The sequence below is a fragment of the Peromyscus leucopus genome, chromosome 1, assembly GCF_004664715.2.
Source record: "Peromyscus leucopus breed LL Stock chromosome 1, UCI_PerLeu_2.1, whole genome shotgun sequence".
In the NCBI taxonomy this organism is placed as follows: Eukaryota; Metazoa; Chordata; class Mammalia; order Rodentia; family Cricetidae; genus Peromyscus; species Peromyscus leucopus.
The window spans coordinates 94,667,054-94,691,132 of record NC_051063.1 but is presented as its reverse complement, the minus strand read 5'-3'; the positions used below and the strand labels follow the sequence as shown (position 1 = coordinate 94,691,132).

The 24,079-nt window shown below is 36.5% G+C and overlaps 1 protein-coding gene across 1 annotated transcript in view; it reads right to left on the bottom strand.

The window, feature by feature from the left end:
* The window catches only part of Sbf2 (SET binding factor 2), a 352,132-nt gene that overhangs the window by 165,991 nt on the left and 162,062 nt on the right, over positions 1-24,079 (bottom strand). Inside the window, 5 exon segments of the mRNA XM_037211535.1 lie at positions 25-133; positions 2,122-2,254; positions 10,654-10,759; positions 12,837-12,947; positions 14,600-14,719. Coding sequence (XP_037067430.1) covers positions 25-133; positions 2,122-2,254; positions 10,654-10,759; positions 12,837-12,947; positions 14,600-14,719 — 579 coding nt within the window.

Here is a 24,079-nt window from a genome sequence, read left to right as displayed (position 1 = left end):
GACATTTAAGAGTTGGATACTTACAAGCTCATGAACATCAGTTTTAAAGATGGAGTGTACTCCAATAATGAAAGGAGTTGGAGAACTCAAAACTTCTAGTAGCTGAGCAGGAAGAATGGGAATATAAGGGTAACTGAAAATAATAAAAATATTTTATTTATGTTATTTTTTTCCCACAATGTGAACACATTTCCTTTATTTCTATGCAGTCTGAACTATTAAAATGTACTTATTAATTATCTGAGAATTTCATACCATATATTTTGATCATATTCACTGACTCATCTCCAACTCCTCCCAGATAAATCTCCACTATCCTATGCCACCCCCAGCTTTGTCTTTTTAAATTTTTATTAATTACTATTTTAATAAATAAAATTTATCACGTTATTTTATTAAAATATGTTTATTTATTATTTTAATAAAATAAAATCATTTTTATTTTTTATTAATTATTTGAACTTCATACATGTATTTCTATCATAGTCATTACCACTCCTCTCAGATTCATTCTACCTCCTTACCTTCCAACTCTGTGTTCTTTTTTTTTTTTTCGGTCTGAATTTAAATTTATTTATATTTAAAAATTATCAAGTAGGCCTGGTGTGGTGGTGTCAGCATTTAAGCCTAGTATTTGGAAGGCAGAGGTAGGTAGATCTCTGTGAATTCATGGCTGGCTTGGTCTACATACTAAGTTCTAGGCCTATCAGGGCTAGGCCTGCATATGAATTCACAGGAGTTGTGACAGTATGTACAAAGCCTGTGTAAGCCCAAGCCAGACCAAATACCACATGGAGATGGGAACCAGGCACCAATCTTACCTCTAATTGTGGAGCTACTAGCAACTGTTAGCTGCTAGGAAAGGGAGATGGTTTTCTCTGTAACTGTAACTGTTAAGTCAACATCCTCCAGTGGAAGACCCACACATCTAAGATTATTTGGGCAGCACAAATTGGCCTTGAAAGTGTTATTTATTTATTTTTAAGGATACAAAATTGGGTGGGTAGGGAAGGAAAATGGATCTGGGAAGTGGTTAGGGATGAGGATATGATCAAAGATGAATGGAACTCTCAAAGAACTAATACAATTTTTTTTAAAGCACTGAAGAATTTAAAAGAAATCAATTTTATTGGCATGATTATTAACACAAAAGTTCTGAAAGGAGTAATTTTCAAAACCTCCATGTGTAAGATAGGATCACAGATATAAAACAGAAAGTAACTGGAACCCAGGTGAGTGGCCGGCCTCCTCCTTCCTCCCCAAATGCATGCTGTTTTAAAGCACTTTTCCTTCTGCAGACCCGATACCAGAGGGAGCTCTGACAGGACCTCCACTCTCAAGGCAATGTAATGACTTCTGTAATTACACTATGCTTGATGCCCACATTCAATAAACACATAGATTAAACATTTTTACAAAAACTCCAGAGGTTTTTTTTTCCAAAAATTAAATCTAAAATTTTACCTAGTGTTCATGAACTTAAGTTTCTGGGACATTATTATTAGTAAATTAAACCAGAGTAAAATATTCTACCTATAATATGACCTGCCATCATGGTTTACATTTTTAAAAATTGTTTTATAATTTTTATTGTGGAAAATATTTGATATATCCCTTAAAAATAAGTGGGGAATTTATAATGAAGCTCTGTTTAATCTAGGTTTGACAATTACCAATGTATAGCCATGCATGGCCACTGACTTTTGTTTTATTCTCTATGTTATTGTAAAGTAACTTCACATCATTTATATACAAATAATTTAAGAGGTGTATAAAACAGATAAGGACTCTTCATTAACAGAATTCCAATAGCTCCTAAAAACTAATACACTAGTATCAAATAGCACTAACTAAAGAATTTTACCAGTATTGAGAGATAATTAAATATTGCTAATAATATTATTCAAAGTAAATTAAACATTTTTCACTAAATTAATCAATACGCAGTCATGTACATCTTGGAAAAGTCCCAATTCTAGACTAGATTTTATTAGAATCATAACTCTCTAACTTCATATAACAAACCTCTGTAGTTCAAAGCAATTGGGTCATGACATTTTGATTTATCAACAAGTATTGCATAATGTGGGAATAAATAAAATTACCAAGTGAAAACTTCACCTGTATTTAAGAGGAAACATTAAAGATTCCAGGGCTCTACAAGCATCACTAAGTCTCTGGAAACTTGCTGAATGGAAGAGAACCTTATTTTCTGTAAGAACTGCACAAAAGAGGTTGAGGACATTTTGAATTCCTGAAAACACAAGAACAAAGGCTTACTTAACACAACAAATTGTACTGTATTGCCACCAACCACAGATTGTCTTTGACAAAGAAGCAAGAGGAATATTCGGGGGTCTCCAAAGGAAAATACTTGATTAACTTTACCTATACAACCTATAGGTACCTACCTGTCTTCCTGGATGTCTATTCTTTACACCACTGTGATACTCAATGATCATGTGAGCTGTTTGGTAATTTACTACTACCTTCTTCACTTCATCTTCAAGGTCTGTATTTAAGTTCCCGTTAAAGAAGTTGGCATTTGTTTTTGTTCTCCTTTAGAGCCTATTTGTCTGCTGTTACAACAGTCATGTGTTTCAAGATGACATTTCAGTAGCCAATCATCACATATATAACAGTGGGATGATAAGGTCATAATAGAGGTAACAAATTCCTACCATCTAGTAGGACAATGTGGCTGTCCTAGTATTGTTGTACAATGCATTACATATTTGTGATAATGTAGTCATAACAAAATTATGGCTAGTCATATGAAAACATAGCACACAATTCGGTACAGTGAATAATGTGATCAATGGCTACATGATTGATCTATGTATTTACTATACCACAGTTTTGTTTGTATTTGTCTGTATTCCTTCTCCTTACAAAGAAAACTCTAAATTGTGTTATGCTAGCAGCAGCCTCACACATTTTGTATTTACTTACATGTCTTATATATTACATCTGTGATTCTTGATTGCATCATTTTCTCCTGTGCTTGATTTAATCTCATATTACTTTGCACACATGGCCCTAAGTTTAATAGGCTATGCTATCTGTCTGTTTTCATGTATAGCCTAGATATGTAGCAGGCTATACTATCTAAGATGTGGAAGGACATATGTTTGAGGATATCTGTCCAATGACCCATTTCCTAGAATACATTTTTGCTATTCTTTGACATAACTATATGAGGTGAGCAGCTAATCTGCTGTTCATTCCTGTTGCCTCACCACAGGACCACAGCAATGGAGTCAGCCAACCTGGAGTGAAATGTCTTAAAATAAACCTTTCCTTTTTAAATTGATGTGGCTGAAAGTATTTTGTCACACTAACCAAATGCTCACAGCACACATGGTTTTCTATCTTTTCCCTTGAGAATCTATTGTTGTGGAATATTAGTTTAAGGTGTGTTACATTCGCTTATACTGTGGATTATTTGTTTAATGATGCAAAGATGCGTGGCATTCTTTTATGTTGCATTTGTTTAACTCTGTGAAGCTGTGTTACTTTGCCTGCCTAAAACACCTGATTGGTCTAATAAAGAGTTGAATGGCCAATAGCTAGGCAGGAGAGAGAAACAGGTGGAGCTGGCAGGCAGAGAGAATAAATAAGAGGAATGAGAAAAAGAGAAGAGGAGGAAGACATCAGGGGTCAGCCACACAGCCACACAGCCAGCCACAGAGTAAGAAGGAAAGTAAGATATATAGAATAAAGAGGGGTAAAAAGCCCAGAGGCAAAATGTAGTTAAAGAAATGGGATAATTTAAGTTAGAAAAGCTGGCTAGAAGCAAGCCAATTTAAGGGTGGGCATTCATAAGTAAGAATAGATCTCTGTGTGTTTATTTGGGATATGGGTGGTGGGCCCCCAAAGAGTTAAAAAAAATATTACAAAGTCTGTAGATAATTACACCTTTAGTTTAGTACTAAATCTATCCTGGATTTAGACAACAGGAATTCTTTTGACTTAGTTCCTTGTCCTTAAAGCATGAACTCTTCTCTGCCCCTTTTTCTTCCAAGTTCATGCTTCTGGCTGAATGCAACAATCCAGGCTCCAGTGTGAAAATTGCAGGAATCCAGAGTGCTGGCAACTTCTGATGAGAACTAATACTAAAGACCAAGTCTTACACTGCCAGGATGTATACTGGATAATTTCCACATAAGTGTCTTTCCTCATAGCCCACTTCTGCCTATAGGAAACATGCATAGATATACAAACATACATATATTGTTAGCACACATATACCCATATAAAGATATAAATACTTTTTTTTTCTCCCCGAAACAGAGGTTCTCTGTGTAGCTTTGCGCCTTTCCTGGAACTCACTTGGTAGCCCAGGCGGACCTCGAACTCACAGAGATCCGCCTGCCTCTGCCTTCCCGAGGGCTGGGGTTAAAGGTGTGCACCACCACCTCCCGGCCTATAAATACTTTTGAGAATGAGTTTACATCATTACTTTCAATCCCAACTTATTCTTAATTTCCTTTATTACTTTAACTCATATGTGTTATGTGCCTTTCTCCACTGAAAACACTGTATCCTAATAACATCAAAGCATTTCTTTCCTTCTTTCTTTTGGTTTTCTTAAGACAGGATTACTCTGTGTAGTGCTGGCTGTCTTGGAACCCACTCTGTAGACTAGGCTGGTTTCAAACTCACAGAAATTGCCTGCCTCTGCCTCCGAGTATCAAAGTATTTCTTTATTTGCTAAATTCTACTATCTATATTATAGTTCCAAAATTGTCTTAGCAACTGCAACTCAACAAAATCAACCAACCAACCAACCAAATACAAACAAAAAACCCACCACACATTACAGAGGAGTTCAATATTTCCTATTCTCTAACCAAACATGTCTCATACTGAACTCACATAATCAAACAAATGAAGTGTTCCAGTTCAGACATTGGTTTGGGAATCCACTAAAAATCTATGACTAAAGCTTGGTCCAAGGATGGCACCAGGGGGAGGTGGTGGAACACTTTGGAGGTGAGGCCTATTGGGAGAACCTTAGGAACAAGTCATTGAAAGGGACTCTGAGACCTTACATGTCCTGTCTCTCTGCTTCTAGTTTAAGGTGTAATCACTTGCTTCTCACACATACTGCTGGGCCATCATTGGTGTCATGAGGTGACACTATGAGCTAAGCAAACCTTTTTCTATTACAGTTAGTTGCTTCAGGTACTTCATTTTAATAATTCAAAGGCATTTTTCTCATTTATATGGACAAATACCTGACAAGCAATTTATGGGGGAAAAAGTTCTTTCTGGGTTTCAATTAGTATCAAAGGATCATTCTGTCATGGAAGGGAAGACACAATGCCAGGCAGAGAAGGCAAGGCAGCAGTATCAGGAAGCTGACTGATCATACTGCATCTATAGATAGGAAATACTGTGAACAGGGAGTAGGCCCAAATGACCCCTGCCTTCAGCAAGCTATACCTCTACCAAAGCCCCACAACTTTCTCTAACAGTGCTACCTGCTAGACACCAAGGACTCTAACATAGAGCCTACAGTGAGTATTTCACATTAAACCACCACCATAACTAATGCCTTTATAAATATGTTACTTTATTATTTTTATCTTTATACAAATTAGATTGACTAATTTTGTTTCCTGAATATGTTAAGACATAAACATTCTTCAAGAAGTCAAAACTGTATGGTGGTGTATTTAGAGAGAAGCATCATTTCCCCCTCAATTAACAGTATTTTGTCAGTGTCAATTCCTGGTTTGAGTATGTGTGTGTGCATATGGAAGTCAGAAGATAACCTTGGATATCCTTAAGAGCTCTCCACCTTGTGTTTGAGACAGGGTTACTCAGTGACCTGGAGTTAGACCAGTAGGCAAGGCTGGCTGGCCAGTGAGCCCATCTACCTGTCTCCACATTACCAGTGCTGAGATTACAAGCACATACTACCACACTCAGTTTTTCTTGTGTGGAGCCCAAGGATTGAAAACACTTTACTAACTAAGCTGTCTCCACAGCCCCCAATTCCCACTTTCTACAATGTACTATGACTATGTAAAATGTTATAATTGGGGGAAAGGTAACTGTTTATGTACAAAGACTATTTTTATTAATGTGGTTATTTCTTGTGAATCCAATTATTTCTAAAAAGACATATCTGAGTGTTTGTCGCCACACACACAGTAATGCACCACTGTAATCCTAGCTACTTGGATGCACTGTCAAGAGGATTACAAACTCAAAGCTGTCTATCCTGGACAACTTAGTTGGACCCTGTCTCAAAACAAGGGGGTGGGGAGATAGGGGTACAGTTCTGTAGTAAAGTACTTGCCTAAATGCATGCACAAGGAAAGATCCTGAGCTCAATTCTTAACACAGTAAAACAAACAACAAAAATTATGGATGCATTAGTTTCTTATGGTTGTTGTAGTACAATGTATTAGCTTCTGAAGCCAGAAGTCCTACTTTTGTTTAGGTTACTATTTTCTAACTTTTTCTCCCACATTCTTTGGCTCTTGGTTGCCTTTTATCTTCAAAGATGCTAATGGCTACTTAATAGTCTCCCATGGTATTATTCTGACATCAATCTTCTGTCTCTTCTCCTTCATCTTGTAAAAGTCTTTGTCATTACACTGAGCTGAGGTGATAGTGCACAGAGAAGTGACCTTGAGCAGGATTTTGAAGGATGAACATTAGCAGGGCAACAAGATTCTTTTCAAAAGAGTCTAGGGAAGAACCTGTCCCTTCCTGAACTTCATTTTTTCTCACAACAATAACAATGATCTGTTTACACATAAAATTCATAAGAAAATAGGATTTATATGGTATCGTGGAGTGTGAATCAGGTTTGTATTCAGTTATGAAATTTAGACTAGTGAAACAACACTAACACCACCCAGTTTACCTTCTCAAGATGAGATGGTCAGACATGGTCTGCATGTCATAATTGAGCACTTAGTAAGGGATGATACTATGATATTCTAAAGGGTAAAATTTTCTTTACCCAAAAAAGGTATAGTAAAATACAACCTGTTCACACTCACATTCCATATTTCTAGTATTAAGTGTTTTAAATTTTATAAAATTAGTAATCTTGAATTTTAAGGTGTTACACTGATTTCTGTTCCCAAGTAGCAATATTTGTTGCTGTGTTCATAGCTATGGTTACTTAGAAAATAAATGTTTTATGTGGTGATATGTTGTGTACCCTACTAAACTTGCCTGAGGATCAGAGGACAGAGTCAGCCACTAGATTATACATAGAGATCAGGCAGTGGTGGCTCACACCTTTAATCCTAGCACTTGAAATTTCATGTCTTTGCTTAGGAAGCACACATAACTTTAATTCTAGGAGGTAATATGGCATGGCCAGAGAAAGGTGTATAAGGCATGAGGAAGCAGGAACTCACTCTCTTTAGGCTGATGATTTTGTAGAGGTAAGAATTAGTGGCTGGCTGTTCTGCTTCTCTGATCTTTCAGCTTTCACCCTGATATCAGGCTCTGGGGTTTTTCTTTCTTTGTTTGTTTTGTTTTTAAATAAAAAACCATCTAATATTCAAACAACAGTTTTAAGCTATGACCAGATGCCTACTTGAGCCTGAATAGTTTCCTAGTCTGCTGTTGTCTATTCCTATCTAATGCTGCACAGTAACAGTAAAGGAGACAGAATGGAAAACAGTCTGGTGATATTTTCTACTGAATAGTAAATATATATCAACAGAACACCATGTCTCAGCTTTCAAAGGGTAAACTGAGGAACAGAAGAACATACTTTTTAAAAAATTGTAGTTTATCATGTATCTATGTATATTCATACAATGTATGTGGGAGTGTGCACAAACATGCCATGATTCACATGAGGAGATCAGAGGACCAGTCTGTGGAACTAGTTCTCTCTTTCCACCTTTATGCGTTTTTGAGGATGGTAATCAGGTCAGCAACCATGCACAAAAGCATGCTACCCCGTTTACCATCTCACAATCCCAGAAGGCCATACTCTAAAGACAGGATGTATTCTGGAAAGCCTTGCTTTCCTTTCTGGTCAGTTCATTGCAGGGAAAAGTTTAATACTAGTTAAGGCTTAGTCATGAGGATTTATCATTTAACTGACCAATATTTATTAACTGCCTATTTTCTCTGCATATCAGATTATAACAGTGATTTATTAGACTTCTGGGATGTGACAGAAAATGCTAAATTCTTGGGGACGGAGATAAATATAAGGTATACTCTTAGAAGTTCACAGTTCAGTGAGGATGGCAAATTGATAGTTAAAACACAAAAAAATACTAACATATATAATATGTAGGACAGCATAGAAAAAAGGGCAATTAATCCTCCTGCCATTTGAAAGCTGCTTGCTTACATGTTGAATAGGCATGTTTTATAGAACACTAATCTCTGAGGTGCTAAAAGAGAGAACTGAAGTTTACAAAAAGAGAACTTTGTGACAAGGAAGATCAACTCAATTTAATTTTCACTGTTTTGCCACAGGTCACGTTCAATAAAAGATAACTAAACAGACCTATTTAATAGTAGCACTCAAGTGCCATAGAAATAATAGGAAGAACTGGGGAGATGACTCAGTTGGTAAAAGACCTGAGATCATATAACCCAACACCCTGTAAAAGCCAGCCATGGCCACATATTTTTGTAACTCTGGCTCTGTTATGGAGGGTGGTGAAGAGATGGGTGGATCCCCAGAACTCACTGACCAGCCAGACTCAAAGCCAGTCTGTAAACTCTGGGTTTAGTAAAAGACCTTATCTCAAATGAGAAGGTAGTAAAGATAACTGGCATCAACCTCTGGCCTCTACATGCACAAACACACATGTGTACACTGCCTGCCCCTAAACACACACACACACACACACACACACACACATACACACACACACACACTTTCTTCTTTGGTACATTTTCATCTTCCTATTTTAGTAATGTATACTTTAAAAATGTTCTTAAACAAGTTTATGCCAAAGAATTATTACATGCTACAATAGTAGCTTTCCCAGAAGAATAAATATCAGATTATTTTCTACCAAAGCATTCAAAAACAGAAATAATTTTCTGAATAACAAGATATACTTACAATCTACATTTTAAGAAATTTATGTGCAAAGTAGAAATAATGTTTGAAGATAAATAAAAAACATGTTTTAATAAGTTAAAAATGTATATTGAATATACATGGAGTCAGAGAGACAAATGACCCAAGAGTAGCTAATGAAAAGCTGGTTAAAGTTACATATGAGTGAAAAAAATGTATAGAAACATGAAGATGAACAGAAAATTATGGAGAGTGAAACCTAGAATGGCAGAAGAACACAACTATTTTAAAAACAGAAATCTTTCAAACTGAGAAAAACAAATTATCTTAAAAATTCTTATTAGAACAAAGGGAATACTCTCGTTACATTTCCACTTTTGACAAGAAAGCTAGTCTACAAAAAAAGGCTACGAAAGAATCTTACAGTCTTACCCACTTCCTTCCTCTCTGTGTTCCATAACCCCAGCCCCAAGCTCTCAACCCAGGTAAAGAGCTCTGGTGATGGCCTAATATTGGCTTTCTGGAAAGTCTAACCAAATGCCTGGTGATAAAAGAATGTCTTTAGACAGACCTACCTGCACCAGGTGCTTTGCTATACAGTCTACATAAGCCAATGCTTCTTTCTTTTTTCAATTTGGTATTAGGATGCTATGAACATTCACACATTTTTGAACAAGTTTTCAGTTAAGAATTTGATAATCTATTTACATACATATGTATGAAAAACCATCACCACAAAAGGCTTCCTTGTGACACTTTGTAATCTTTCTCTTCTCACCTACAATGTAGTCAGAGACCTGTTTTTGTCACCAGAGACTAGACTGCAATTTAAGAAACTGAATCGTAAGTTATGCATTCTTTTCATGTGGTTTTCATTCAGCACAATTATTTTTAAGTGATCTATGTTGAACATACTAATAATTCATTCTTTTATATTGCCTATTTATATTGTATATATTTATATTGTATATCTTTTATATTAATTCTTTTATATTGTATATCCTATCACAGAATTTAATATATTTCTATTGTTAATTCCCTATTACCTTTAGTGAAGACAAAGACTGTTTTCAATTTTTTACTATTATAAAATGGCTATGGACATTCATGTGCAAATATTTTTATGGATATGTATTATCATTTTCCTTGGGTAAATGCCTAGGAATGAACTTCACTTTAAAAAGTAAACAACCCATAGTCCAAGGTAGTTTTTCACACTCTAATTAGCAAAGAACAATGTTCTAGTTCTTTGATAGCTATTCAAATATTCAGGCAGACAATCTTTTCACAAGCTAGGACACCTGATGTGCCTATCTTCACCCCTAAGTTGTATGCCTCATTACAATCCTACCAAGCAGTCAATGCCAAGTGTCCTTCCTTTATCTCCTTTCTTTGCTGTAAGTTGCTCCCGATATCCAAACTATGCCAATGAGTGATACAAAAGTCAGTCCCTTAGGAAGTTTGCTCCATTCTTCTCTCCTCCTGACATAGCTAAGCTACAACAGATAACAAATGGTTTCTTTTTATTTTCTTTATCATATAGGTCAAGTGATACTAACTTAAATCTTTCTTTCTATCCATGGGTTTCTGTAAGAACATATTTTAAAATCCAGGATAAGACATACCTAATTGCTGAAATAAAAGAGCCACACTAGTGCCTGTGACAGGAAGACTATCATGCAAAGGAGTCTGGATCAGCTGTCTGTCTCCTGCACCCAAGGAAAATAGCTTCTGCAGAATGAGAGAAACATATATAAAGCCATAAGAGACAATAGGAAGCAGTAACATATAACCTAAAACATACAAGTCATACTGTGTACAACTCAAAATATCAGAAAATTCAGTCCATGAAAGTTGAAAATTTAGTAGATGAGACACAAAAATCATTGACAATTTTAACTGACTAAAAACATGTTAACATCAGGACCTATTTGCATCTTCGAAGGCCCACAGGACCATTTGTTTCTTTGAAGATCAGGCCTGATGATGACCAAGGCCACCTAAGATTCTGTCCTTGAAACAGGATGGAAAAGAAGGGTGGGGGGAGGCGGAGAGAAAGGGGGAGAAGAAGAGGGAAGGGGAGGGAGGGAGAATGGAAGGAAGAGGAGGGAGTAAGAAAGAGGGGGTAAGTAACTGAAGACAAAAGACATTGAGAAAGAGTAGAGTTAAAAATGGTAATTTTACTATATGTAACATCTTTTTAAATTTTACCATTTTAGGGAGCTGGAGAGATGGCTTAGTGGTTTAAGAGCACTTGCTGCTCTTTCAGAGGATCTGAGCTTAGTTTCCAGCATCCATGTCAGGAGGCTTGCAACCACCTGTAACTCTAATTCTAAGGGATCTGCTGCCACTGAGTTCCTAGGATCCCAGCACTCACCTGTACATACCCATGTGCAGACACATACCCATGCACACCTATACATAATTAAAAATATAAACAAAGCCAGGCGGTGGTGGCATAGCCGGGCGGTGGTGGCGCACACGTTTAATCCCAGCACTCGGGAGGCAGAGCCAGGTGGATCTCTGTGAGTTCAAGGCCAGCCTGGGCTACCAAGTGAGTTCCAGGAAAGGCGTAAAGCTACACAGAGAAACCCTGTCTTGAAAAAACAAAAACAAAAACTATATATAAACAAAACTTCAAAAATTCTTCGAAAACAATGTTTTTAACAGACTAAAATACAAATAATTTGATTTTTCAGAGCGTTGTCTCTCTTCTTCCATATTATATAAAAAGCAAAATACATGGCCAACTAGTTGTTTTTAAAGTTTAAGGAGAAAAGTCTGCTTTTTTGTTCTGTTTGGTATTGGAGATTGATTGCAAGGCCTTACATGATGAACACATGCTCTCACTAGAGCCACATGCCTAGCTCCAATGCTTTTTAAAAGATGGATGTCCTAGAAACAACAAATAAATCATATCAGCAAAGATTCTTACTTTTCTCTTTCAGAGACATTTTTTTTAAATGTCAAGATATAGAGAATAAAGGAATCTATTTTAAAAAATAGTTACAATGTTACAAAGGGAGTTTTCTTAATGTTGTCTCCTAATTTGGGTCAAATTTTTTACTTAATAAAATTGAAGTATAACTATATAGAGAGAAATAAGAAAGTAGCAAAAATATATTGAAAAATTCTACCTAAAAAAAGGTATGTCCAAGCTGGGTGGTGGTGGCACATGCCTTTAATCCCAGCACTCGGGAGGCAGAGCCAGGCAGATCTCTGTGAGTTCAAGGCCAGCCTGGTCTACAGAGCGAGATCCAGGACAGGTACCAAAAACTACACAGAGAAACCCTATCTTGAAAAACAAACAAAACAAAACAACAACAAAAATAAAGGTATGTCCAAAAAGTTAAAAAGCAGAATTGAAGTCGCAAATATGCCTGCTAATTATGCTATGTGAAAGAGGAACTCAGTTTTGAAATCAGTCTTTTTGAAAAAATTTATTTTTATTATTTAAATTATGTGTGTATGTTGGGGGGTATATGCACATGAATGCAAGTGCCTACAGAGGTCAGAGTCCACTGGACCTGGGCTTATAGGCAATTGTGAGCCGCCTGATGTGGGTGCTATCTCAGATCCTCCGGAATAGTAGCATGTTCTCTTAAGCACTATCTCTCCAAGCCTTGAAATCGGACTATTGACTTATGAAAAGAATGGAATCTTAGGTGTCTAGAAGGTAGACCATAGAGACAAGGTTTAGCTAAAGTAGGGTGCTCTTTAAAACAAAAATATTTTAAGACTTCTTTCTCTCTCTTCATAAATTAAGTCACCTGGGGGTTGCAGTTTATCTGCCTTTTATTCTATTTACCTGAGACCCTCCAGCAGCTGGGACAAGGCAAGCACAAAGATTTGCAATGAGACTTTCCAAAGAGACACTTAAGCTGTCCACGTACACAGTATAGATCAAACCCAAGCAAGCCTGCAAAGAGAGAGGTGCATGCAGTCATTTCATGGCAGTGTCACTAAAAATAAATTGTGACATCTCTTCTAGGAAAATTTCTCTTTGAACCATGTAAATTATACTCTACATTAAACATGAAATAAATCTTAAGCCACAAATTAAATTTATTAAATTTTCCACTAGGAGCAGAACACCCAAATGAGCTTCTAAGATGAGTTTATAGAAAGCAGAAAGCCATCATTTATAAAACAGGTATCTCTGTTTAGATAACCACTCCAGCTAATTTGCAAGGCTGAATTGTTGTTGTTTTTTTTTTTCTATACAGTTTGCCTGATTGTTTTTAACTTATTTTAAGAAACTTCATATTTCAAGATAAAAATTCAGAGATATTCTTTTATGGTTCTTATAAATTTAGAATATTTCTGGAAACTTAAACTTCTAAGAATTATAACAAGAAACAGCAAAGCAGGTAAAATAATAAGATGAACACTTTGAAGACAGTAAGTGGTGAAATAAGATAAAATGCAATCTTACTTTATTTGACTTGTGTTTGGGGCGTGTATATGTGCTCATGTGCACACATGGATACTGGAGAAGGATGCCAACAGTTTTCTTCAGTAGCTCCCTACCTTATGTTTTGAAACAGGGTCTCTCACTGGACCTGGAGCTCATGGGTTCAGCTAGACTGGCTGGCCTGTGAGCTCTGGAGATCCTCCTGTGTCCCTGTCCTGTTTCCTCCATCCCAGAACTGAGGTCAGACATGTGACCAGCCCTATGCTTGGCTTTATAGGAGTACTAGGGATCCAAATTCAAATCCTCTTGTTGGTGCAGCAAGCTCTTTTCTGACTGATTCCTTTTCTTACTCCTAACATACAATCTCAATTTTGTGGCTTACTGAAATTTGTGACTGAAAAATTAATCACTAATTTATAGTAATGTAGTAATGGCACACACTAAATAGTATGTCACAAAACACACTAATGGAGTCGTAATTGTCATTGTAATAGTGAGGTTGTTATTTCTTCTAAAATATATAATCTTACTTTCTAATTTTTTTATATTGTATATTAGTACAGATATTTATACTTTCATACATTTTTATACTTGAAAAGTCTGAATATTAAAAAAGGAGAAAATCTACAAGCATCAAGTGGCATCTCACTATTTGGGCAGGCTTGCCCAGGCCTTCAGGTCCTCTTGTTCCTACCTTTTAAATACTACAATTGCTAACATGGGCCATTAGGCTTGGCTTTAAACAATATTTTAAAGACATGACCAGAATTATCTAAAATCTCATATAATCCCACTAACTGTAACCTAACTCCACAAACTTAATAAACATGTTCACAGTTGTTACACTATTAGTGCATTTTAAATTTCCTGAAAGTAATCAAATTATTTTTATGATTTATAATTTTACATTGAATTAACATGAGGTCTATTTTAAAACAAACATTATATTCATATCAGTGTGACTAGTTATGTTAACTTACTCAGGGATTGCTTCATCCAACACAAATTTGTTTTTTCATGTCACACTATTTTTACATATTGGTGAATCACTAACTCAATTTAACAATATTTCTAATACAAAAAAAGTGTCACTTTAGTTTATTCAAAATAGATTTATTCAATAATATAGAATAAAATGACAACTATGAGCTCTTTACCCTAGAAATTTCTGGGTAGTCTAATCTGGATACCAAGACGAGGCTTTTGGGAGCAAACACTTCTGCAGGTTGAATTAAAGCAGACACTTCTTCACCTTCAATCTCTTCCTTCTTTGTTCCCTGGAAAAAGAGAAATTACAATCAATGTAAAGTTTCCTAGGTTCATAATTCACACAATATATTCAAAACACACACCTTACAGATAATTTATAAGAATCCAAATTAATTACAAATACTAGGCAAAAAAAAATGACAAAGTAAAAAGTATTTGTTTCAATTTATTTTCAAAGCTCCTTGGGCTACAGATATGTACACCAACTTTGAGTGTTTCATTTCTAAGGAATCAAGGTAAGGCATGTTTAAGTTAATCTTAAGTAATGATCCAAACAACTAAAAATGTTACTTATTTAATTGTAAAGCCAGTCTTTAAGAGAATGGGAAAAGTCTGTTCTAGAAATAAGGCATTGATTTTCATTTCTGTTTTTCTGTTTCGCCCAATTTTTCACTCCTGTGGGGATTCCAAGGTCTGGAGAAAGCTCAGTGCTCTTGAAGTAAAAGCACACTGAGTTGTCAAGTGCTTCTGTTCACATACAATAGCAATTGCCTTAAAAAGAGAGAAGATTTTTGTACAGAAAGCAAAACTTTGTAATTAGTGTCATGAAAATGTATGCTCATAAATGGTTAAAATTTAAAGTAGATTACCACAATAAAATACAAAGTTGAAAAAAAAGACACCTAAGTTTCAAAAACTAACTACTAGTCAATAAGCCTGCAAAAATATTGCTTGAAATGCTAAGAGTTAAGAGCACTGGCTGGTCTTCCAGAGGACCCCAGTTATTTTCTCAGCACCCACATGGTAGCTCACAACTGTCTGTAACTCCAGTCCCAGGGGATCGGAAGCCCTCTTCTAGTCTTGTGGCACTGCATGCAGGTGGTACATAAACATAAATGTTGTCAAAACACCCAGACACATAAGACAGAAACAAGACTTTGGATGGGGCAAAGGCAAGACTAAGTTCCATGAAGGCCTCAGACATAGTTTGTGAGCACAAGGTTGAAAGGCAAAGCACAAAAAGCACAAGGTGGAGTAGTACTGCCTTGTGCCCACCCCAAGAACCACACACTGCCACTAGCATGCACATCTTCGCACCCAACCTCATGGTGGCCAAGTCCCACTTCTAGTACTTTGTGTCACAGCTAAAGAAGAAAGAGGTCCTAGGGGAGATTGTGAATTTTGGTAGCTGAGAAGACACCAAGCAGGAAGAACCTCAACATCTGGCTGCACTATGACTCTGGCAGTGGCATGCACAAACATTGTCAGTACTGTGACCTGAGCATAGAGGGAAGCACCATGCATTCCATCCAACCATCACCAGCATGCAGTGGTATCATGACAAATGCACCCATGTACGATCCAGCCAACTATCAAGGTGGGCGAGATGACAACTGCCAGTGGCCTCTGTCAAGTCATCCAAGGCTCCAAGATGAAGTTCTCGCTGCCCCAGGTAATGTTAGCAGAAGCTGTGCTTTTACCACTAAGAGGCCCAACACCTTTTTCTAGATGGAGAAGACCACCAAATAAAGTCCACCAAAGAGTAAAAATTAATAAATATGTAAAAAAAAATTCGAGTCCACAAGTAATTCCTGTGTCCTTATTGTTTGACAAGACTCTGACACACTGGAAGTTTTAAGAAGGGAGTGGGCAGATATTTCCTCTAACTAAAGCCCCTTTCCTCTTACTTTCCCAGTATCTATGGTCCAGCTTAAACTCATTTCCTCCTGAAACCTTCCTTTCCTGACCTTTGCCCTCTTGCTTTCCAGTATGGCCTACCAACACATCAGACTTGCTTATATGCTTGCTATTCAATATTTCCCCAAATGCCACAAACTGCCATTTGTCTACTTGACATCTCAAACATGGTCAAAACATAATCCTTCTCCCTAAACTTCATTCTCCTGTACTAAGTGGTTCATGACTAATAATGGCAATCCCATTTTTGTGTGGTAAAACTCAAATTATGATTCTTTTCTCAGTTATAGCTCATATCCAATTGTCAGAATAGCCTGACCTCTCAATTTTCCCACTGCTACCACCAAACAGGGAGCTTGTATCTTGTTTGGATTATTACAACAGCCTGCTTTTATTCCCTTGCTTCTTTTTAAGCCTTACTCTTCCTTGCTGCTCTTCAGACACAGCAGGTATGGTCTCATCTATGGGACCTGCCTATTCTTCTTTGCCTGGAATGCTTTCCACAGATAAGCTAAGGTCTGTGTTCCTGTGCCTCATCTTCTGTTCTTCCTGCTCTGACAGCCACTGTTGACCTCTCTATTTGAAAGTGCAGAGCTTAAATATCCCTTGTCCTTTTTCCTACCCATGTTTTCCTCCTCCATGCCCATATCACTAACACATTAACAGTTTTTTTTTAACAATCTAAGCTTTTTCTTTTGGGCCCTATTTCTCCCACTGGACTAAAAAGAGGTCAGGATTATGTTTTGTTCAGTGATGATTACTGAGATCCTAAAATAAGGGATGGGGCATGAGGTTATCACCTGGTATTTTTTCACTGCATAAATGCAGGGATAAAATTTCTTAGAATGGTTTTCTGGGTATTTCACCGAGAGACATCTTTCTTTCCCACTTAGAGACCAGGAACTATATTTTCACTTCCCTTTAGAGTCCATTTGGTTTCTGGTATAGTGAAACATAACCAAAAATTAGTTGTCCAAGGAATGTACACATCCAAAGGGAACTATCTGTATATAAAAGGTCCATATGCTCTTGAAAGAGAAAGACTTTGATTTGTTACAAAGAACAAATAAAATAAGTCTGGCTAGTTTCTGGAATCCTTAAAAATAATAGAAAAGCGATGATTATTAATTTACCAAAATTTCCACCCTTAATGAATCATGGCATTTATGGATTACCAAAAAACTCTAAATGGCAAATATGACTGAAATTCCTGGAACAGATAAACCTATCCACATTTTTATGAGATTGTGATAATTGCCCTAGAGTATCATTAAAAGACAACTTGAGTAAGCAGATAGCCATTTCAAATAAATGACCATTAGACTACTTAAACCGAAACACAAAACAGAATGTGTAGCCACTACTTAAAGCTGTTCATTAGTTAAATACCCACCAATTATTAACAAGAAAAAAGGGTCAATACAAAGTAAATTGCAATTAAGTAAAAACAACTTCATGTTTTACATTTCTACACTGATTGTTTTTTACAGGTGTAGAGTTTTACTTTATAAGTCCTGAAATGCTGTTATTCTTGATCCCAGTAACTGTCTTCTAAGAACCAATGCCCCAAAGGCTGAGGATAAATTTCATTAGTGAGCACTTGCTTAGCATGCACAAGGATCTACACTCAACCCCCAACCACTAAGCATGTGTGTATGTGCATGTATTCTTGTGTGTATTCCCCCCTCATACATAAATACAATGCTCCAAGTTTAAGGAAACAGTCACAATCCCATTTTGAAGATAAAAATGTATGCAGACAGTTGTTAGGTAAAATAAAGAATTTTCTCTAATATAATATTTTTTCTAGAAATAATTTATCAGGTCATGGAAATAATACTTCCTCTATTTTGTGGCTAAACTATCTTTGGTGACACTGGCTTGTATGTTTTGTCTTGAGGCAGTGTTTCACTGTTGCTTGAAATTTACTATGTAGCCTGAGCTGGCCTGAGCTCACGGCAATCCTCCTGCCTCAGCTTCTTGAGTGCTGGTATTATAGGCATGAACAACCATGCCAAGCTTGGCTTGTATATTTAACAATGACAAATTTTCACCAAAAAAATAAGCAGGAAATTAAATGAACTTGAGAGATTTTATGATGCTTTGAAATTTAGTATTTGATATTGCAAAGTATTGTTATATTTTCTAGCTCAACATTATAAGCCTTCTAACCTAAAAGGATTTTTTTATTTTCAGTATACCCCATTAAAGCTACAAATTTACTGTAAATGACTTTTACTGGATTATCTTGCATTGATTTGGAAGGTCAACTCATCTTTTAAAATGTTCTTATATGTGTACTAGTGTTTTGTCTGCACGTTTGATCTGTGCAGTACATGCACACCTGGTGACTGAGGAGTCCAGAAGAGAGGGCATCAGATCCCCTGGAACTGGAGTTACAGGTGGCTATGAATTGCCATGTAAGTCCTGGGAATTGAACCCTGGTCCTCTGGAAGAGCAGCCAGTGCTCTTACTCATGGAGCCATCTCTCTAGGCCCCACCTCATCTTTTATCTACATCAGAATCACTTGCCACACCTTATCTATTAGTAGGTATCTGTGTCTACTGATTATCACAGTGAACTATGTGAGACTGTCTACTCCTATATAATTCTGTTATGCTGATAGTCTCCATGCTTCTGTACAGGCTAAATTAACACCTGTTACATAAATGCACTTCCAAAATGCTATTGCCCTTCAAACACATCCTAAAATGCAATGCTAAAAGGTACTCTGGCTGATTTCATGTGATGACTCCATACAGCTGAGAGGCTCTAGCTTCAGGAAGTTAATACTAGTGTTCAGACTGGATGCTTCAGTCACATTTGTTATACTATGATGCTTGATTTTCCTATGAGAGGAAATGCTGCATTCAACATCTATTATGTTCATTTCTACTTATACCACATTATCCTACAACTCTTCCCATATTTCTTTAAACATTAAGTTTTTGTTTCTGTTTTAGTTTAGTTTGGTTTTTTTGAGACAGGGTTTCTCTGTACAGCCCTAGCTGTCCTGTAACACACTCTATAGACCAGGTTGGCCTTAAACTCATGGAGATTCCCCTGCCTCTGCTTCTCGAGTGCTGGGATTAAAGGCATGTGTCATTGTACCCAGCTAGAACAAATTTTTATACTTGCAGATTATTTTTATTCTTCTCTAAAAAACTGAATGCTTGCTGGGTGGTAGTGGCGCACACCTTTAATTCCAGTACTCAGGAGGCAGGTGCATCTTTGTGAATTTGAGGCTTAGCCTGGTCTACAAAGTGAGTTCCAAGACAGCCAAGGTTGTTACACAGAGAAACCCTGTCTCAAAAACAAAACAAAACAAATTTAGTTCTACATTTCCTTTCTGAAATAAACAAGGACTTTAAACATTCCAGAATTAGAAAAAGGAATCTAAATAGGCGCAAAAATTCTCCATACTATAATATTTCCCTGAAAAGATAAAAATTCCTTGTTTTTTGCCAAATGATTATTTAATCACAATGGAATGGTCACATGATAAAACCTGGTCCATTCTGGCAATGTCCATCCTGGATAATACCAGATTCACAAGCATACACTTCCTCTGGTAAAGGCAATACACTGCAGTCTTGTCTGTGCAATGATAGCGCAGCTCCTGACCTACAGTACTAGTAAGGCAGGAAATTTAACTATAGGCTTATTTACTGACCCAGAAAGCTACTGCTGCTTTCTTAAATCATGGTGACATCAAAAACAAAAACAAAACAAAAAACTTCTTACAAGTCATTACTTTGTAGTGTTCCTTAGAAGTTGACAGATGTTACTTAGCTAAAGGGTCTTGTAATCAAAGAATTTTAGAAACAATAAATTAAATCAAGTTAAATAGAGTATCTTTACAGCATGATTTCTGGCTCTGATATGTAATTTCAAACAGAGGAGGCATAACATATAGCACTTCTTGATTTTATTAGGTCCCTTTCCCCCTCGAAAACCTAATACCGTATTGGAACACACATCTGAAAAGACTGTCATTAAAACACACTTGTGTGGTGATATTTTATTTGTGCTCTAATAAATAAAGCTTGCATGGAGATCAGAGGAAAAAGCCAGCCATTATAAGTAAACACAAAAGCCATGCAATGTTAGCACATGCCTTTAATCCTATCACTTGGGAGGCAAGGATCTGTCTGGATCTATGTGAGTTCAAGGCCACTGGGAACAGAGCCAGGCATGGTGGCACATGCCTTAAATTCCAACACTAGTTAACCATGGAGGTCTGGAGGTCTGTACAGACAGACAGGAAGTGATAAAGCTGCGCAAGAAGAGGAGGTGATGTAGCTAGACAGAGCAAATCAGATGGCAGAACAGCAAGGCATATAGGTATGCGTAGACAGGAAGTAACTCACTCTTTGGAAGCTGCAGAGCTGGTGAGGTAAGGTTAGCTGTGGCTTTCCCTATTTCCCTAATCTTTCAGGTTTTCATCCCTATATCTGGCTCCGTGTTTTTTATTTAATAAGACGGTTTATAAATTCTTCTACACACTTGCACACAAAATGTGTGAAACATCTATATATATGTCCTATGTCTTTCAAAGGCTAGGTGGGTATAATGCTTATTGTTCATAAACAGGCTAATCTTGTTGACTTCTCTTCCATTAATTCTGTTTCACAAAGATAAGACTTGCAGAAACAGGGTGCTGGACTACAGGGCACCTACAATCCTATTCTTAATGAACAAGGTAGGGGCTTCTACTCTCAGCCCGTCATTTTCAAACTTTAGTGTGCATCAAAAGCACATTTTCTGAGTCACTATACATATAAATTATATTGTTAATATAAAACAAAATCAGATCAGCCAACATAGTTCTTATATGGCAGTGCCGTGCTATGCCTTATAAAAATGCTAATAATTCATTAATACAGTAAAAAATTATTAAATGTTATTTCCCATTAAAAGAAAATAAAATTCCTTGGAGAAATGACATTCTACTTCAGGGTCAAGAAATGTACAAAATAAATTACAATGTTCATCTTATTGTATCAAAAGGAGATCTGTCAAAGATTAATAGTATCAAAATGAATAAAATGTACACACTATTAAAATCCATCAAATATATAAAAAATTCATGTGTTCATAATTATAAATTAAGTGGTCACTACTGGAGGTTATTAAGGTACTAACATACTATTCAGAAAATTAAAAATGGAATGTCTTTTCTATCTATAATTGATGGAACAAAGTTGTAGCAGAGATGATCTTCTAGTAAATGCAGAAGGAAAGGCAGATTCAAAATCTTCTGTCTGCGATTTCTAGTAAGAAAGGGGATGTGGCAATGATCATCAACAGTATGAGACTGGCCTGTGCTATCATCACTGAAACAGCCAAAGGTACAACACAGTCTTGGAGGTATTCTAGCTTTAAAATAGAATTTAATCAGCCAGATGTGGTGGGACATACCTTTAATCCCAGCCTATGGAGACAAAGGCAGGCAGATTCCTGTGAGTTTGAGGCCAACCTGGTCTATATAATGAGTTCCAAAACAGCCAGGGCTATATAGATAATAACCTGTCTCACAAAACCAATCAAATCAATCAATCCTTCCATCAGTCAAACAGAGATACATACAAAATGTTTACAAGTGAAATGATGTAATAAATATTGTTTGCTTTAAAATGTCATCTTTCTCCCCAAACAGATATTTAGATTTGAAAAGATAGGAAATGCTGACAATTTTTAAAAAATGGGTAATGTGTGAAGTTCATTATAAAAGTTAAAGCAAATAACCCTATGGAACACTTACTATGGTGACAGATATAATAGTGGGCTAGATTCCAAATCTCTGTCCCTTCATACCTGCATTCTCTCTCATTTTTTTTAACTTTTATTTTAATTTTATATGTATAGCTGTTCTGCCTACATGTACATCTGTATGCCATGTCCATGCAATGCCCATGGGGGTCAGAAGAGGGTTTGGATACCCTAGGATGGTTGTGAGCTATTATGTGGGTGCTGAAAATTGAACCTTCGGAAGAACAACCAGTGCTCATAACCACCAACCCATCTCTCTAGCTCCAAGATCTTTATTCTTAACTACATCATCTCATTACACCCTTTCAACAACCCTCAAAGGTAGGTATTATTATTAGTATTCTGAGTATACAGGAACAAATTTGAAGTATGAAATGGTTAAGAATTTGTTCAAAGTTAATAAATCTAAAAACTAAAGTCTGACTCCAGAATTTATATTTCATTATAAAAGACCTTAGAGAAACATCTAATTTAATTTACTAACAAGCAGACAGTGATCTAGAGAGGCTGTCAAGTTGGTGTACAACTAGAAAAGGCTGAAGGCATACATATCCATTTATTCACTTAGTATTATTTTACTGGGTAGCTAGCATGTTCTAGGCACTAATGTTATAAGTGTAACTGGGGAAAGAAAATGATATCTGAAGGGTAGGGGGAGTAGCTGGTCAGATTATTTAACCAGATATTTAGACAGATAGGCAAATGCAAAGGACCCAGGCAGTCTCAGCAGCTGGAGGACTGGCTAATAACTGGAGTGGGAGCCAGGGGCTGATTATTCTGAGCTCACAGGATGACATTTGAGTTTTTATTCTGAATGCCATGGACTAAAGAAGAGTGACGACAACTTTGTTTTTAAATAATTCAACCTAATGGTGTAAAGTAGCTTGTAAGGAGGCAGAAGTAGAACGAGGAAGGCTGTTTCCAAGCCTATTTGGTAGTTCAGACAAAATAAACGGTAGTGTGACTATAATGAAAGGAGGAGACGATTTGGAAGTGGAGTTCTCCAACAGGATTTGTGGACGGCTAGAATATGGATAACAAAAAAAGGAAAAAGGTAATAAGTTTTGTGTTTTAAACCTATATTGAGAGTAAAGCCATTTATTGCAACAAAGAAAACTAGCAAACTAGCAGGGAGAATGGAATAAGAGAATGAGAAATATTAAGGAAGCGATGTATTTTGCATATGTAAAAAAATGTATGTGAGTTCTACTCCTTTTCATCTGTTTTTGTCCTCATCTTATAAAAAAAGAAGCCACTAGAAATAGTGGCTATAAAACAATTTAAAGGTACCTATAAGTACACTGACATTGGAATCTACCATACATAAACACAAGCTTTTAAAGGGCTATCTATACAGCAAGTATGGCTATCTGTATAATGCTGTTTACACTTTGAATATGAAAAGCGTCTAGAAGACTGTATTTCAAATGCCTATAGGCCATGGGATTGGAATTGATATGGATCACAAGAAAATATACGCACACCCAGAGCAAAACAATCTTCTAAAATATTTACATTTGTATTATTTTTAAAACAAAGAGCTAAAGGTTTTTAAGTAAATGACAATGTATTAGTGTCTGTTTATTTATTAAACATTTATAGCTTGTTAGCCACATAGCACCTGTCACAAAAGGATAGGGTACAGCCTCTACTGCCAGGAAATTCAGTGTCACGTAAATGCTAAGAGCAACACAGGTGAAAAAACAGCACCAGTCAAAACCATTTCACAACTGGAGGTCAGAGTCACAGGTCTGAGAAGGGACTCTGTGAAGCCCACAGCAGTAAACTGGGGTTTGAAAGCTTAAACAGATCATCAGAACATAAAAAGATAATCAGAACAGTAACAGGCAATATGAAAAAGAGAAATCCAATAATAGGGGAAGTCAAACAGGTTGAGCTTTAAAAATGCAACACATTTTGTACCTTGACTGGCTTGAATTTAATGCATCCTTACATA